The 15773-nt window shown below is 36.5% G+C and overlaps 1 protein-coding gene across 1 annotated transcript in view; it reads left to right on the top strand.

Moving 5' to 3' along the window:
* The window catches only part of LOC126978281 (protein furry), a 166547-nt gene that overhangs the window by 8645 nt on the left and 142129 nt on the right, over nt 1–15773 (top strand). The window contains exons 7-18 of the mRNA XM_050827028.1: nt 160–375; nt 1585–1708; nt 3833–4054; nt 4821–5055; nt 5316–5937; nt 6648–6831; nt 7371–7573; nt 8356–8555; nt 9258–9331; nt 10404–10525; nt 11024–11203; nt 13967–14107. Coding sequence (XP_050682985.1) covers nt 160–375; nt 1585–1708; nt 3833–4054; nt 4821–5055; nt 5316–5937; nt 6648–6831; nt 7371–7573; nt 8356–8555; nt 9258–9331; nt 10404–10525; nt 11024–11203; nt 13967–14107 — 2523 coding nt within the window. The remainder of the gene's footprint in view (nt 1–159; nt 376–1584; nt 1709–3832; nt 4055–4820; nt 5056–5315; nt 5938–6647; nt 6832–7370; nt 7574–8355; nt 8556–9257; nt 9332–10403; nt 10526–11023; nt 11204–13966; nt 14108–15773) is intronic.

Here is a 15773-nt window from a genome sequence, read left to right as displayed (position 1 = left end):
TTTATCTAAGTGTGAAGGTGACGAGCGCAATAGTGGTGCTTCTTAAAAATTTAGATTTACAGTTATCGGCACTGGTCTTACCAACAGATAAACGTCCCGCTTAGTCTTATCTCGCTGATTCGTTCATTTCTGTTAATTTATTGTATAAAATTGTTCCAGTATAATCTACATTGTGTCGGGAAGTGGAGCAGGCACAGAACAAGTAGAGCGCAGCAGTGAAGAGATATACGCGGAACGGCGTGATCTGGCTGTAGAGTTTCTCTTCTGTCTAGCATTGATCGAAGTTTTAAAGCAACTGTCTTTCCACCCGGGACACGAGGATTTGGTTCATTACATAGAGAATGTCGCCTTCAAACATTTCAACTACAAAGAAGGGTATTGATGATATATTACTCAATTTTTATTCGTTTCTATTGCTTAGTAATAATAAGACGATGAAGAGAGATGCGGAACTAAAGAGGCAGTGGGCAGGGCACAGAGCTCGACGGACAGTTGGGGCAGTGAAGTCTTTGAATGGCGACCACGTACCGGAAGACGTAGTGTTGATAGGCCCCGCAAAAGATGGACCGACGATCTGATCAAGATCACCGGAATAGATTGGATGAGCGCAGTGCAGGACAGATCACCGTGGAGATCTTTGGGGAAAACCTTTGTCCATCAGTGTACGTCTTCCGGCTGAAATGATGAATAAATAAAGATGTTTTAGTGTAAGTGCTGTGCACTGAGCCACACGTAGCATTGTCTCGTATATATATTTAAACAAACTTTATTATAATTACGAAACAATCACGCCAACTCTAACTTTTTATCTTTGTCACTACAGAATAACATGACAGGGAGAAGTAATTTTTAACTTGGAGTAACTTTTTACTGCGTTTTTTAATAATGCAAGTTAAGTTTATTGAGGCGTTTCTCCATTGGTGGGCCAATTGTTTTTTATTTATTTTTATGGAAAAGGAGGACAAAAGAGCGTACGGGTCATCTGGTGATAAGTGATCACCGCCGCCCACATCTCTTGCAACACCAGAGGAACGTCGCGCTGTTTTTTGAAGGTACCCATGTCGTATCGTCTCGGAAGCACTGCATATGGAAGTTCATTCCACAGCTTTGTCGTACGTGGAAGAAAGCTCCTTGAAAACCGCACTGTGGAGGACCGCCACATATCCAGATGTTGGGGATGATATCCTAACTAGTGCCGTGTGTGCAAAGGTGTAATTCAGCAGCAGGAATCAGGTATCACGTGAAACAGCTCTTCGGAACACTCCCCGTGATAAATGCAGTAGAAAACACACAACGAAGTGATCCAGCCGTTTACAGAAGGGCTTGTAGTATTTTAATTGCCATTCAAAATAATTCTAAATGAATCAATTTTGCGAAAGTATATGACTTTTATCCTTTTCATTAAACATACATTTATATCTCATCATATTTACAAGCTGTCTTCTTGTATATGTACATAATAAAATAACGCGCTGTGTTCTCACATCAATATGATTGAGGTGCTTTTCGAACGTACTTTAAATTTGTATTTTGGGATAAAAACCTTATTTATATTATATACTAATATGTATGTTTTTTTTCTAGATTGCAATCGAACCCAAACGCTGCAAATATACATATAATAGCTGATTTATACGCCGAAGTTATTGGAGTGCTCGCTCAGTCGAGGTTTGCGTCGGTCAGAAAACGATTCACAGCTGAATTAAAGGTATGCATATGTTAAATATAAAATATTATTTTTAAAACCTACAATTGTGGGTGCAATACTATGGGGCAATTGGGGCAATTTCTCGGAAACTATACACCACACGCAGAAACATCAAATAGCAAAAAGAAAGGGTCGCCAGAGGAGAACTTATCGCACGTCCGCTAGTGGCGACTTCGATCGAGTAAAGTACATGAGCGCATTACTTATTTTGACAACAAATAGTAAAATAGTTGTAAACAATAATATTTCGTCTTTAATAGTCAAATTTCATTCGTTTTTGATCGGGTAAATGTTATATTATAATAAATTTATTCTACTTTTGATACATATAAAAGGATCTGCGTATAATTATAACAGTTTATTCATAATCTCACCTATGTCTTAAAATTTCGGGGTGGGGCTAGTTGAGCTATAGTCGCTCAACAAACATGGATTCAGTGTATCAGATATTTGGAATGTGGATGAGATAGGAGTGTCCACTGTGCTGAAGCCAAAAAAGATTGTAGCTGGGAAGGTTAACCAGTAGAGAAACATGTGTACAATGTCATGTTTGCAGAAAATGGGCTCATACAAAATGTGTGCCTGGTGCTGGTCATACTCTAGTTGGTGTCAATTGAGTGACATGAGTTCATTATTCAAAGAATTTAGTTTTGTCGTTTTACCCAAAAAATTATAAACAATAGATGATTGTCAAAAACAATTTTGATTTCGTGTCTAGCTAACATTTAATCCATCTGAGTGCTCAATTTGCCCCTTATCCTTGCTCTACTTACCTCACCCATGGGGTATGTAGAACAAACATAACTTTCTGTATTTAAACAGCTGTAGCTCTTAAACTCAACTAGCTAGAAATAATTAGTATGGACACTTTTGCTAAGGGATATATTAGTAATTGATCAGTATGCAGAACAAGACATTACGAGTTATCGTTGAACAGCTATAGTCGCTCAAGTGAAAAATTTCTCAACTAGCCCCGCCCTACCCTACTTAAGTAATAATTAATCATAATACAATTATATACTTATTACGTACGACGGACGAAGGTGTCAAAGGTATTTTAATTATATAGGTACGTATACAATAATACCACTACGGCCGAACTTCATAAGACTTTCACCCACTATTTCAATCCCAATTTCAACCCCTTAGGAGGGCTTTCGTATAATCTTTTCTTGGCTGATACCTACGCCCTAAAAAGGCCTACCTTTAAAATTTAAGGTTAACATTAATTAAAAGTTTCCCATACAAAATTTCATCCCCTATTTAACCACCCTTAAGGGGAGATTTTCCAAAATAACGTATAGGTACAGATTTTCATTATTTATAGCGAGTAACCTAATTAATGTCGCTAACTTCAAAAACACAGGACTTTCATATAACCTTCCTTCTTCTTCCTTCATAGGATCCTTTCTTCTTACACTTGCCCCCTATAAAGAACCTACATTTCAAATTTTAAGTCAAATAACTATAATTACAACTTTACTATACAAAACTTTACACCCCTATTTTACCACCCTTAAAAGGGGATTTTCCAAAATTTCTTACACAGATTTTTATTATTTAAACCCAATAACGACGTACACGTCTCTAACTTCAAAACATAGGACTTTCATACAACCTTCGACTCCAATTTCGCCCCTTACGGGGAGGATTTTCTCAAATCTGTTTCTTAGCTGACACCTACATGCTGGAAAGGACCTACTTTCCAAATTCCAAGTTAAGTAAGCTTTGTAGTTTCTGAGATTTCGTGATTATTCAGTCAATGAGTAAGTGAGTGGTATTTCGCTTTTATATATATAGATTAGCATTATAAAGGGGTGTGAAGAGAAAGAAATTCTCAAAACATTCGCTTCAAGACAGAGATTAATTTACGCATCTTGAATCAGATTCGTTTATACAAAGAAAACAGAATTGATACCTTGTAAGTGCTCCAGCGGAGGTCGCGGTTTCGTCCATCGCTAACAGGATAAAATATTGACCAGAGACATTACAGATAGATATATACTACACACTCGATAAATATCGTGATAAACATCGAACGTGTAGCATTCGCTAATAAGTGATTATATCATAGTATAAAAATATTTGAATTTGACTCTGATTAATCTTTTTGGTACATTTCAGGAGCTTAAGAGTCGAGAGCAATCACCACACACAACTCAGAGTATCATATCTCTGCTGATGGGAATGAAGTTCTTCCGGGTGAAGATGGTCCCGATTGAAGAGTTCGAGGCGTCATTCCAGTTTCTCACCGAATGCGCTCAGTACTTTCTGGAAGTCAAAGACAAGGACATACGGCATGCGTTGGCTGGTCTCTTCGTAGAGATCCTTGTGCCAGTTGCAGCGGTAATAACATTGCACTTATGATTGAACATAATAGCGATACTTTATATCCACTAATAATTATAATTAACAAACAATCAAGATCTCGAAAATTGCACTACATGGTAAACTAAAATTAAAAGATATAAAATAGGTATATGTATATTATATACTAAGCTTATAATGCCTACTGCTCGGCTAAGTCGGGTTAGCGTGTCTTTTGTGGGGCGATGTATATGCTTTTACAATAGGATCCCAGAAAGTGTTCAAAACAAAAGTATTACGTTATTCAAAAGAATTGTTAAAAAACGTTTGTGTGGTAAATGATACCACAAATTGGGAATGGACCGACTGCTATTAATTAATAAGTTTAATTGCACAATGTTACTTAGTAAACATATTTTTTGATGAAAAAAAAGCCCGTTGAGTTTGTTGTGCCCGTTCTTCTCGGGCCTGAGTCATTCATTTTGGAATGGGTGGTAGTTAGACATAAGATGTTAAGTCTCATTTGCCCAGTAATTTCACTACCCTTCAGACCGAAACACAGTAATGTTTACACATTACTGCTTCACTCCAGAAATAGGCGCCGTTGTGGTACCCATAATCTAGCCGGCATCCTGTGCAAAGGAGCCTCCCACTGTCTAGCAGCAAGAGGCTCTATATAGACATATCTGAGGGTAAGTTTATCGCTTACGTCTTACTTGACACCTCAGTTTGTCTATAATAAAATGTAAGAATAATATGTTTTATTGAACAGTGAACATAATTATAATGTTTGTGTTTACTTTAGACGGTGAAGAACGAAGTAAATGTGCCGTGTCTCAAGAACTTTGTTGAGATGTTGTATAGCCACACACTGGATGCTAGCACTAAGTCAAAACATCGACTCGCCTTGTTCCCGCTGGTGACATGCCTCCTCTGCGTCTCTCAGAAACAGTTCTTCCTTGCGAATTGGCATTGTTTCCTAGCGATGTGCCTCTCCCATCTCAAGAACAGAGATCCGAAGATGTGTCGAGTTGCTTTAGGTATGTCGGATTAATTGCGCTTTGTAATTCCTGTGCGTATTTTTCGAACTCACTAGTTTGTTAATAATCAAATGGGTCTTGTAAATATTAATATATTAGAATACATTTATCAGCATGTACAGTTAGTAACAGCTGGGATGCATAGGAAGTATGAATTTAGTGATGATAAAATTAACGAAAACTATTATTGCTTTATTTAGTAAGAAAACAGAGTTGTTCTTAGTTGCGCCAAAATTTATGTTAAACAAATTTCTTTTCAGAGTCTCTCTATCGTCTTCTGTGGGTGTACATGATAAGAATTAAATGCGAAAGCAATTCGGCGACCCAATCCCGCCTGCAAAGCATCGTCAACTCTCTGTTTCCGAAAGGGTCGAAAGGCGTAGTGCCACGTGACACTCCACTCAATATATTCGTAAAAATTATACAGTTCATCGCTCAAGAAAGATTAGATTTCGCGATGCGAGAGATAGTCTTTGATTTACTTATGGTGGGTCGTCCCATAAAAATCATATTGACTCCTGAGAGAATGTCAATTGGATTGCGAGCGTTTTTGGTGGTAGCTGATAGTTTACAGCAAAAAGAAGGCGAACCACCAATGCCCAGAACTTCAGGTACCTTGCCGTCAGGGAATACATTACGCGTGAAGAAAACATTTCTGAATAAGATGTTAACAGACGAAACGGCTCGGTCCATTGGAATGAGCGCATATTTCCCGTATGTAAGACGGGTCCTTGTGGAAATATTGCGGGCCTTAGACGCACATTATGGCAGGCCTCTGATGCTGACGAATACACAGAACGTAACTAAGGAACAGGAGATCAACACGGGTGAGAGGAAGCCGAGGATTGACCTGTTCAGAACCTGCGTAGCAGCTATTCCAAGGTAATATATTTCATATAGTAGCAATAGTGGTTAAGATATGATTATTATATTATTGCGAAATCAGTTATGGCTAAAATAATACGCCGACGTACCTGATATTACTGGACGTGATGGTCTGCAGCCGGGGGCCCCCGCTAGTCCTTTAGGAACTCCTGGTGGTAAGGCCACTTCCTTTGAGCTGCGTAGAAAAAAGGGTTTTTGAGATGCGTTGCACCGAGAACTTCTGCGATTGTATAGTTGATCACTGCTGATATGTCTTCTGATTAACTAAATAAAAAATTATATTAAGCGGAATTTATGCGTATGTGACGATTTGCGTGAGAACTATATTGCTCAGTGACAATTTTGGTTATATTATTAGGCGGCGAAATAGACAACTGTCATCATGTTAACCTCACAGATCTAAACTCCCCGGTTGTAAAATAAGTTTTGTTTACGAGTTTTTCTGTTTTATGTTCATTGAATACACTTGCATGCATTATTAGTTCCGATTCCACTTTTCTTTGAGTAATCATAGCCACTATTGAAACATCAGAGAAATAAGCCATGACTGTTTTTTTGGTTTGTGGAACGCAATTTAACGAAGGTTCCAGGAAGAAGTTTGTTCATCAGTAATATAGGTATTGTTAATTAAATTAACTTAATTGGTTACCGTGTCGGTGTGTTCATTGTTGTATGTTTGTTGTCATAGTAAGTATTATTTTCAACAGACTGATCCCAGAAGGTATGAGCCCCAGTGAGCTGGTAGATCTGCTCTGTCGGCTGACAGTTCACATGGATGAAGAGCTTCGAGGACTTTCCTTTCAAAGTCTACAGACATTGATCGTGGATTTCCCCGAATGGAGGCAAGACGTTCTTGCGGGCTTCACTCAGTTCTTGGCCAAAGAAGTTCAGGTATGTTTCCCCATCCGATTGTTTTTTTATTATGTTATGGAAGTACTACAATTTCCTTGTAATATTCTTATATTAATATCTTCATTTAATTTTTAATTGTTAGAAGCCTTAAAAACAGTTAATTCACTAAAGCAAGAGAAACATACATTATCATACAAATTAAATTTATGAACGATGGGGGGCTCGAACCCGCGACCTCTTGGTTTCCGGCCGGTAGCTCTTACCAACTGACCGTTCGAGTGACGCATGGTTCGTAAATCTTGGTATGTCTTGTTCAACACTCAGATTGTGGCTACATCTACAGGATCTACATTACAGTTGATAACCTGCTCAAACCCAATAATTGTATATTATGAAATTGACTTGAGATGTCGCTCTTTCAAATCTAAACAAGTTGTTACAAATTTATTTTGTGTATTTAATCCTAGAAGTGAGGCATACCTCTTTAAAAATAACAAATTGTATGTATTTTCACATCATAATTATAGAATATATATCTAATGTGAACACAAAAATGCAAAACTATTGATACATTTTAGGACACGTCGCCTCAACTTGTTGAGAATGGTCTGCGAATGCTACTCCAGCTGCTAACATCATGGAAGAACGGTGAACCGGTGACAAGTGCACCATCCAAGCCTGAACCATTGGCGTCGGTGATCAGAGGTGCTGAAGCCCTAGGTCTTGTCATGTTATGTCAGGGTAAAACATACCCCAGGAGGCTTGCTGTTCATATTCTAAGGTAAACAACAATTGAACATAATATGCAAAAAAGCGTAGTTTTCATATTTTAATTTCTTAATTTTGCCTTTCAAATATTTGGTGTCGAAAAAATTGGATCGAAGAATAAGTCTAGCCAGTCTAAGTCCGTGTTGTTAACATTTATTAATTGTTATGAACTTACAATTGACTTCAACTGCCCCTTCCAGTTCCAAACCACTGTATTTCATTCTCAAAGACATCGAAACTTCTTTAGGCATGCAGAGCATTTTATTTTGTAGGTATTTCTTAATCTTATATATGTCTATAATCATATATATATAATAATAATCATAATGTTAACACCAGGAACAAACATAGACCAAGAATGCTTAATAATGTAATATGTTTTATTGTACGATATTAAATTGCCAGCAATTTTCTTCCCGTTCTTCTTAGGTCTGAGGCATACTTTTTCTAATGGTTGGCAGCTTTTGACTTTCAATAAGTGGTTTGATATCCAATTCTATTTTGAATTAACATCCTGAAGTTTTCACTTCTGTCGTGTTGTCTAAAGCAAAACTACTTTTGAAAATTTATTGAAGTACTAAGTATTAAGCGTTTCTTTGCGGAAATCCATAATTATCCAAATGTTTTCGGTTTTCTTTAGTGTTAATTCCTCCAATATTTGTCTAAAAACATTTCGACACGTGTTTTGCCTCTACACGAGGCATCCTCAGGATATGTTGACTCGCCAAACTCTGGCTTGAGACGAGAGTCTCAATTAGATAAAACTACTTTTAATTAGAATGTTTAATGTTACAGAGAAAGCAAATATCTTCTTGAGCGTCTACAGTTGACTCGTGAAGAGCCCGCGTTGATAGATGCGGCGGACGAACACGTGTCGCACTTCGCGGACAAATGTCTGTCAGTGTTGCCACCTACCGAGAAGCAGGCGGTGTTGTCAGCCTCGCAAACAGATCTACTGTGGCTGACGGAACGGACACACCCCGTATGGACTGCTGGTATAAACCGAATTAAAACATTCTTAATTCTTAGGACCTGTTTCACGATCGTAAAATTTATCAAGTAATCTAACCAGTGGGAGGCTCCTTTGCAGCATGCCGGCTAGATTATAGGTATCACAATGGCGCCTATTTCGGCCGTGAAGTAGACATGTTGAACCATTACTGTGTTTCGGCCTGAAGGGCGCCGTAGCTAGTGAAATTACTGGGTAAATGAGACTTAACATCTTACGTCTCAAGGTGACGAGCGCAATTGTAGTGCCGCTCAGAATTATTGGTTTTCAAAGAATCCTGTAGTATTGTAATGGGCAGGGCGTATCAATTACCATCAGCTGAACGTCCTGCTCGTCAGGTCCCTTATTTTCATAAAAAAATCTAATCATTAGTTAAAGTCACCACCTACCTCACGTTAAAATTTCACAAAGGTTCAAGTAACACCGATCATATAATTAACTGAAGTATGGTTGGACACTCACTTTCCGCATACCCGTGTGTACAGTAGTTAGCTATTACTATGTGCTGTTTCACGGGTTATTTTTAAAATAAATTATTTTAGTGGGTTTTTCATTTGTTGATCATTAAATTGATGATTTAGTTAATTTATTACATTAAGACGCTACTCTCGTGTAACATGATAGCTTAACTTAACATCTTACTAACCCTCAAAAACAAAACACACTATTTCCACTAGTGATTTTGCAGGTCTCCAGTATGATGAAGCTTCATCTAAAAATAGCTGGAGTGGCAGTTCGTCTAACGGTGCTGATCCTTGGGAGGTAATTAATATCAGACAAACATCATTACTGTTATAAATTAATTATTATAGAGTATTTTTTTGTATCGAGAGTGGAGCGAGGGATTATATGTAGGTACATCACTCGAGTTTGAAATAGTATCGTTCCGAGGTGAACAGTACTATTTATCAGTGAAACTTGTGAAGTAGATTTGTGTTCATTTGTTTGCATTTGGCTAGATCACTTGGCGTTGCGTAGACACGTTACTTCATTGTCTGTCGTCTACCGCGTTTCTCACGGGGCCTGTTCCGGGGAGTCGTTTCACCTAATTAAATGGTATGATAGGATATCATCCCCACCATCTGGATGTGTGGCATTCCACTTTCTTCCACGAATACCAAGCTGTGGATTGAGCTTCCGGGTTTCCGAGCTAGCGGGTGCTTTCCGGGACGATATGATACCTTACCAAAAAGCTCGTACCCGTTCTTAAAAGCCGGCAACGCTCCTGTGATTCCTCTGGTGTTGCAAGAGAATTTCTGCGACGGTGATCACTTAACATCAGGTGACCCGTATGCTCGTTTGTCCTCCTTTACCATAAAAAGACTCATACAGTTAGAACACATCTATTATGCATTATTGTGCAATTTTTACAAGTATATTTAAATACTTTTTTAATGTTTTATTGATTATACCATATTTCTTACTTTGAACTAAACTAAAAACAACCTAATGTCTATTATTCAAAGTATAAATAAACTGTCTTGCCTATCATGATTGTTATTGTTGATATTTCCAGAATTTTCGATGCTGCCGGTTTAGAACGGGCTACATCCATGGCCCTGTAAATTATATTATTCCCGTGTCGTTGAAAAGTCCTAGCATAATTATTCGGAACCGGGACTTTTTCGGTTGTTTGTCTATTTATGTAAATCAACTTGTCTGGAAAAGGGAACATAATCTGCAAACTATATTTAATTGAAATTAAGAAACAGTTATCTCTTACATATTTAATTTTGTTGTTACTATTACTATGTACATATAAATATAACCTGTGTCTGTTCGTACAAAGTCATAATTTTTGTTTCAATTATTGTTTCTTAATAATTTTTTATAGATTGTTCTGTTTGGACTCTTGGAAAAGAACCGCGTGCCAGCAAAATGCCCAACAACAGTGCTTCAGGCGTGGCCAATACTCCACGCAAGGATTCACGCTTTGTACACCATCATAGAACCAGCGTAAGTACCTATTACACTTGTCTGTTTTGTTGTAACAAATTTATTTGACGATGTACAGAGTTATAACAGAAAAGTTTAAATCATTTGTGCGTCTAGATAGACTGTGACAGCTGTGAAAACATCGAAACAAATTGAGGTTGACAGCTAACCCCTATTTAGAGCAATGCACGCACACTAACACAAATCGCGAGTGTAAAACGTAGCTTGTCACGCACTTTCATCGGTTGTCTAGCAGCAAGAGGCTCTTTCTACACGTATAAGTTATCACAGCGAAAAAGAATGATTCATTTGTTCACTTCGGCTGTTGGGTATACCTTCAGTAAAATGTTTAATAGGTAGAAGTAGGAATAGGAAGACAAAAGAGCGTACGGGTAAAAAATGACCACCACTAGCATTCTTTGTGCTGAATTTTAGTTAAGTGTTTGCGCTTTGTTTGAATCATCCCTTGTGCCTTGATAATAACACCACATCCACTCATAATTATTCATAAATTTCCAGGCCCGTAAATGACAACCGTGCATCGCTGCTTTCACGGTCTCCGGCGTTGCCACGCAAACCCGAGAAAGAGCGAGACGGCTATATGCAAGTGTGGAAATATTACGTTACGATGGCATATTTAGTTGTGCCCGCAGTTTCGAGCCCGGTGATTCGATGCGCGAGTCCCGATCTCAGCCTCAGGTACGTGCACGTAAACGCAAACCCACGCACCATAAAGGTACAATAACGAATGCAAATAATCAGTTTTAATTGAATGATTAACGCTCAACTTTTAATATTATTTAATTTTCAGATTAGAAGCAAATATTTCATTGTAGCAAATATTATTCATCTGGAAATTCTCCAGAACAAAAAAAAAACACGTTTTTAATATTTAGCTTCCATGTGTAAGTCAGTGAAGAGCAAAATAACCTTATTCTGTATTATTATTATACATTAATCATAAATGATATTAAATTTATATTTTTAATTAAATGAATTTCTGCGTTTCTTCTCGCCAAAGTAAACTCGACCAATGAATCACTGACTTACTCATGGAATAAGATACACCAGAGTTTATCACACGTTTTTCACATTTAACACAAATAAAAATTTTATACACATTTAATCAATTGCTTGTTTTACGAACTGTGGGTATGTAATGTGACTAGTAGTTGGATATTTTGCTACATGTCTCGTGTAATTTGCATTTAACAATAGATATTGAGCAGTGTTAGTAGAATTTAATAGTGATATCTTATGACCAACTTCAAAATTAGGAGTCCTTTTAGCTTTACCAACAGTAAAATAGTTAATACAAGTCGTTATGCTGATTTCAACATGTTAGTATCATTTATAGAAAAAATGTTTAGATGCATTCATTCAGAACATCGAGCAGATATATTCAAATTCAAATATTTTTATTCAAAATAGGATGTGATATCACTTATTGAAAGAAAAAAACTACCACCCATTCCAAAATGAATGCCTCAGACCTGAGAAATTTGGGCGCGACAAACTCAGCGTGCTTTTTTTTCATCAAAAAATATTTTTACAAAGAAAAGTTGTACAATTAAACTTATGATTTAATAGCCTGAGGGCGGTCGCTCCATTCTCAATCTGTGGCATCATTAAGAAAGTCATTTATATTAGAGTAACCTTTACCACACAAACGTTTTGAACATTTTCTGGGATCTTGATGTAAAAGCATATACATCGCCCCACAAAAGACTTACTAACTCGACTTAGCCGTGTAGTAGGCATTATAAGCTTACGTCTGTTCCTGGTGTTAACATTATGGTTATGACAGTTTCTAGCATATTCATTTATGAACTGAATTATGAACATACATTACATTATCAAGAATATATTGAAAAGCAACAGTCAAGATGTTAATTACTTTTAATTTTGCTCTGAATGATCCTTTAAGACCTATATAAACGGAGATGATATGTTACACATTATATTTGATAACAACTTCATCTAAAAAAGTTGGTAATGGTAAACACCATTACCAACTAAATTAAATCAATTATGTTGGTCACAGTTCATGAGTGACGAACACATTGAAATGTGATATGTTTTATAGTTAGTTGGTTTACTGCCACACAAACGAATGATTTGATAACAAAATTTATTAAATTTCTCGTTACTATTAATAATTATTACTTTTAGAAAACAATCACCAAAACTTTCTGGGTATTGGTTATTGAAATGCTAAAAGCAGGAAATGGATTTTAATTAGACCGCTAATTTAGGATTACAAATGAATGGAGGCGGCTATACGACATAAATAAGGACTGATTTTAAGTGGAAAAGATTGATCAGTTTCAAAATTGGATTATTTTTAATAACTCTCAATTGACTCTAACTCTAACCTAAAATAAAAGTATCTGCTAGATTATTCTTATACAGTTATTGTAACTATGAAACTAGTTATGAAATATAATATAAAAATATTATTTAAAACTTGCAAGTAGTATTAAAAGTATCTAACATTTTTTCTTTAATGATATTATCCAGTATTATATAATATGCCGAATTATATGTAATATATATATTTAATAAAGTTAATATTTTAAATTTACCTATAGAATAATTTTATTTAGTTAACTATTATTACAAAATTAGTATATAATAATATATTAAAAAATATTTTTAGTAAGCACCATTATTTATTCGAGGTTAAGGCGTAACAGATTCTTTATATTATATAAAATTATTATGTAACAATGCCTATATTACAAAATAATAATTTACACGCAAAATATAATATTGAATACTTCTCTACATTCGAAGTGTCGACGATCCGATTATTACCCTACTATCTCGTAAATGATATTATAATTGCGATTGAAACTTTCCTTTTAGCTTAAACCATTATAACTCCTAACTAATAATATCAAGGGATGAATATTAAGCGAATATATAAAATAATCAAAGTATCAGTTCGAAAAATTTCGAAGTTATTATAATTTAGGCTGTGTGAAATAACTGACGCGTCTAAACGAAGTATAACTCAATTCAAAATTACCAGCGGGAGGCTCTTTTGCACAGGATGCCGGCTAGATTATGGGTACCAAAAAGGCGCCTATTTCTGCCGTGAAGCAGTAATGTGTAAGCATTACTGTGTTTCGGTATGGAGGGCGCCGTAGCTAGTAAAATCACTGGGCAAATGAGACTTAACATCTTATGTCTCAAGGTGGCGAGCGCAGTTGTAGTGCCGCTCAGAGTTTTTGGGTCTTTCAAGAATCCTGATCGTCACTGCATTGTAATGGGCAGTTGTGCTCGTCTCGTCCCTTATTTTCATAAAAAAAAAATATAAAATAATCACAGATTTAAATCGAAAAATTTCCAAGTTATTATAATTTTTGCTGTGTTAAGCAACTGACGCGTCAAAACGAAGTATAACTTAACACAAAATGTCAGTATAAGCCGAGAAGTGGAATTGTGTGGTGTGTGCAGTACAACGGGAGAGGGAGAGGGTTGGATTGGGCATGGCCACGGCCACCTCGCTTCATCGACCGAGAGCCTCAACGCGCCGGTCGGTTTCTTCACGCTGCCCTTGAGCTATGCGCGCGCGCACAGACAACACAAACGGACGAGGTTGAATTCTCGTTATGCACGATACATTCTCATGTCACTGATTCCATGTCTGCCATCTCTAAGACGTTCCTGTTATAAATACATTAATAAGAAGCTTATAATAATAACGGATGTAATGATATAACTATACTACTGCCCTTATACTTTTGTGCCATTGCTAAAAACACGCATTATTTCTTGCTTCTAATTTTTAAATTTGATAAAATTAATCTTTATTAGAACCCTAGTAAATGACGTCATCAATAAGCCTTCTTTTCCTTTTACGATTATTTCTAGATCAGCGGTCATTTCGATCGAATTTTATAATTATTTATTTTCTACTTTTTCGTTACTTGGCCGTCGGAGGTAAATATTATAAGTGCCTTTGCAATTGTAATAAAGCACTACAGTATATTATATTAGTTTTTACATACATTTCAAACTGAGAAGCGGTGTAATCACTCCCTATTTCTGTCGAGTGTTATGTCTGTCTCATACACTTTTTGAGGCCGTTTTACTTCCAAAAATCTGTTGCTAAACATTTAACTATTTGTATTCTAGTATTATTGTTACATGTTATTATTCTAAGTTTAAAATATTTACGATTCAAAGTGTTTTGCGTGTAATTGGAATCAATAAATAAAGTTGAATAAGGTCTTGAGTGGAAGTTCCATTGTCTATCATTCATCGCCACACATAGGTGCCGCACACAGCTATTTCATGAGTGTCCAATAATCGTGAACGTAACATGTACGTGTTATTACACATCTCGCCAGCAGCTAGAGTGTTTGCCGACCAAACACGTCCCATTACAACACACATTATATGTTACCTGTTTGTAAATGATCAATTTATATGTCAACGCTCTCTTCTTATTCAATCTATCGCAACGTCCGAAATTGAAAGAACTTTCTCAATCAACATGAACAATCGCGAACTCTCGATGTGTCAGATGCCAAATGCAATATTGGACTTTGAACACTGACCTCTACTATATACCACTGGACTGGCGGCTGTCAAAGTGCTTTTGTGGCTGTTTGATATTCGCCATTTTGGCGCTGTTGGCCACGTAGCGTGAGTCTGCGGTACTAAAACTAGTGATGGCAAACAAAATTAAAATACAAAAAAATTGTGTAATTTATTTCGTTGATACTTGAAGCATAAAAAATAACACGGACAATGAACCAAATAATTTCAAAATGCAAAAATACTTAAAAGTATTGTACGTTCCTTCGCAGCCATATTATACGCCATTAGTTGTCTGGACTCTCGCGAGTGACGCTTCAAAAATTAGGTGTCAAACATGGAACAGCCTGTCCAGTGGTATTTATACAAGCCAGTGACTTTGAACTATATGTCTCGCTCACATAGGATACCGCTACTTCGTGTCCGTATATAGTACTTGCACTTAGCTTCAGCTCTGTGTAAAATCAAAGTATTTTTTATATATTGTGAATGATTTTATAAAGTACACCACTTCACTAGTAAACTTGAATATGCTCTTTCAATTTCAACGTGTGTAATTTGCATATAGTTTGGTTACAAGACGCCTGCCTTCAAGTTGAAATATTAGCATGAAATCATCACGTAGATTGCACAACTACGCTATCCTGTTATCAGATAAAATATTTCAATAATTATTCTTGTGGAATTTTGTCAGTTGTCAATTTGGCAAATATGATTTTCC

The sequence above is a fragment of the Leptidea sinapis genome, chromosome Z, assembly GCF_905404315.1.
Source record: "Leptidea sinapis chromosome Z, ilLepSina1.1, whole genome shotgun sequence".
Lineage (NCBI taxonomy): Eukaryota > Metazoa > Arthropoda > Insecta > Lepidoptera > Pieridae > Leptidea > Leptidea sinapis.
The sequence above is the reverse complement of the archived record's forward strand: the minus strand, read 5'-3'. Positions and strand labels throughout refer to the sequence as shown.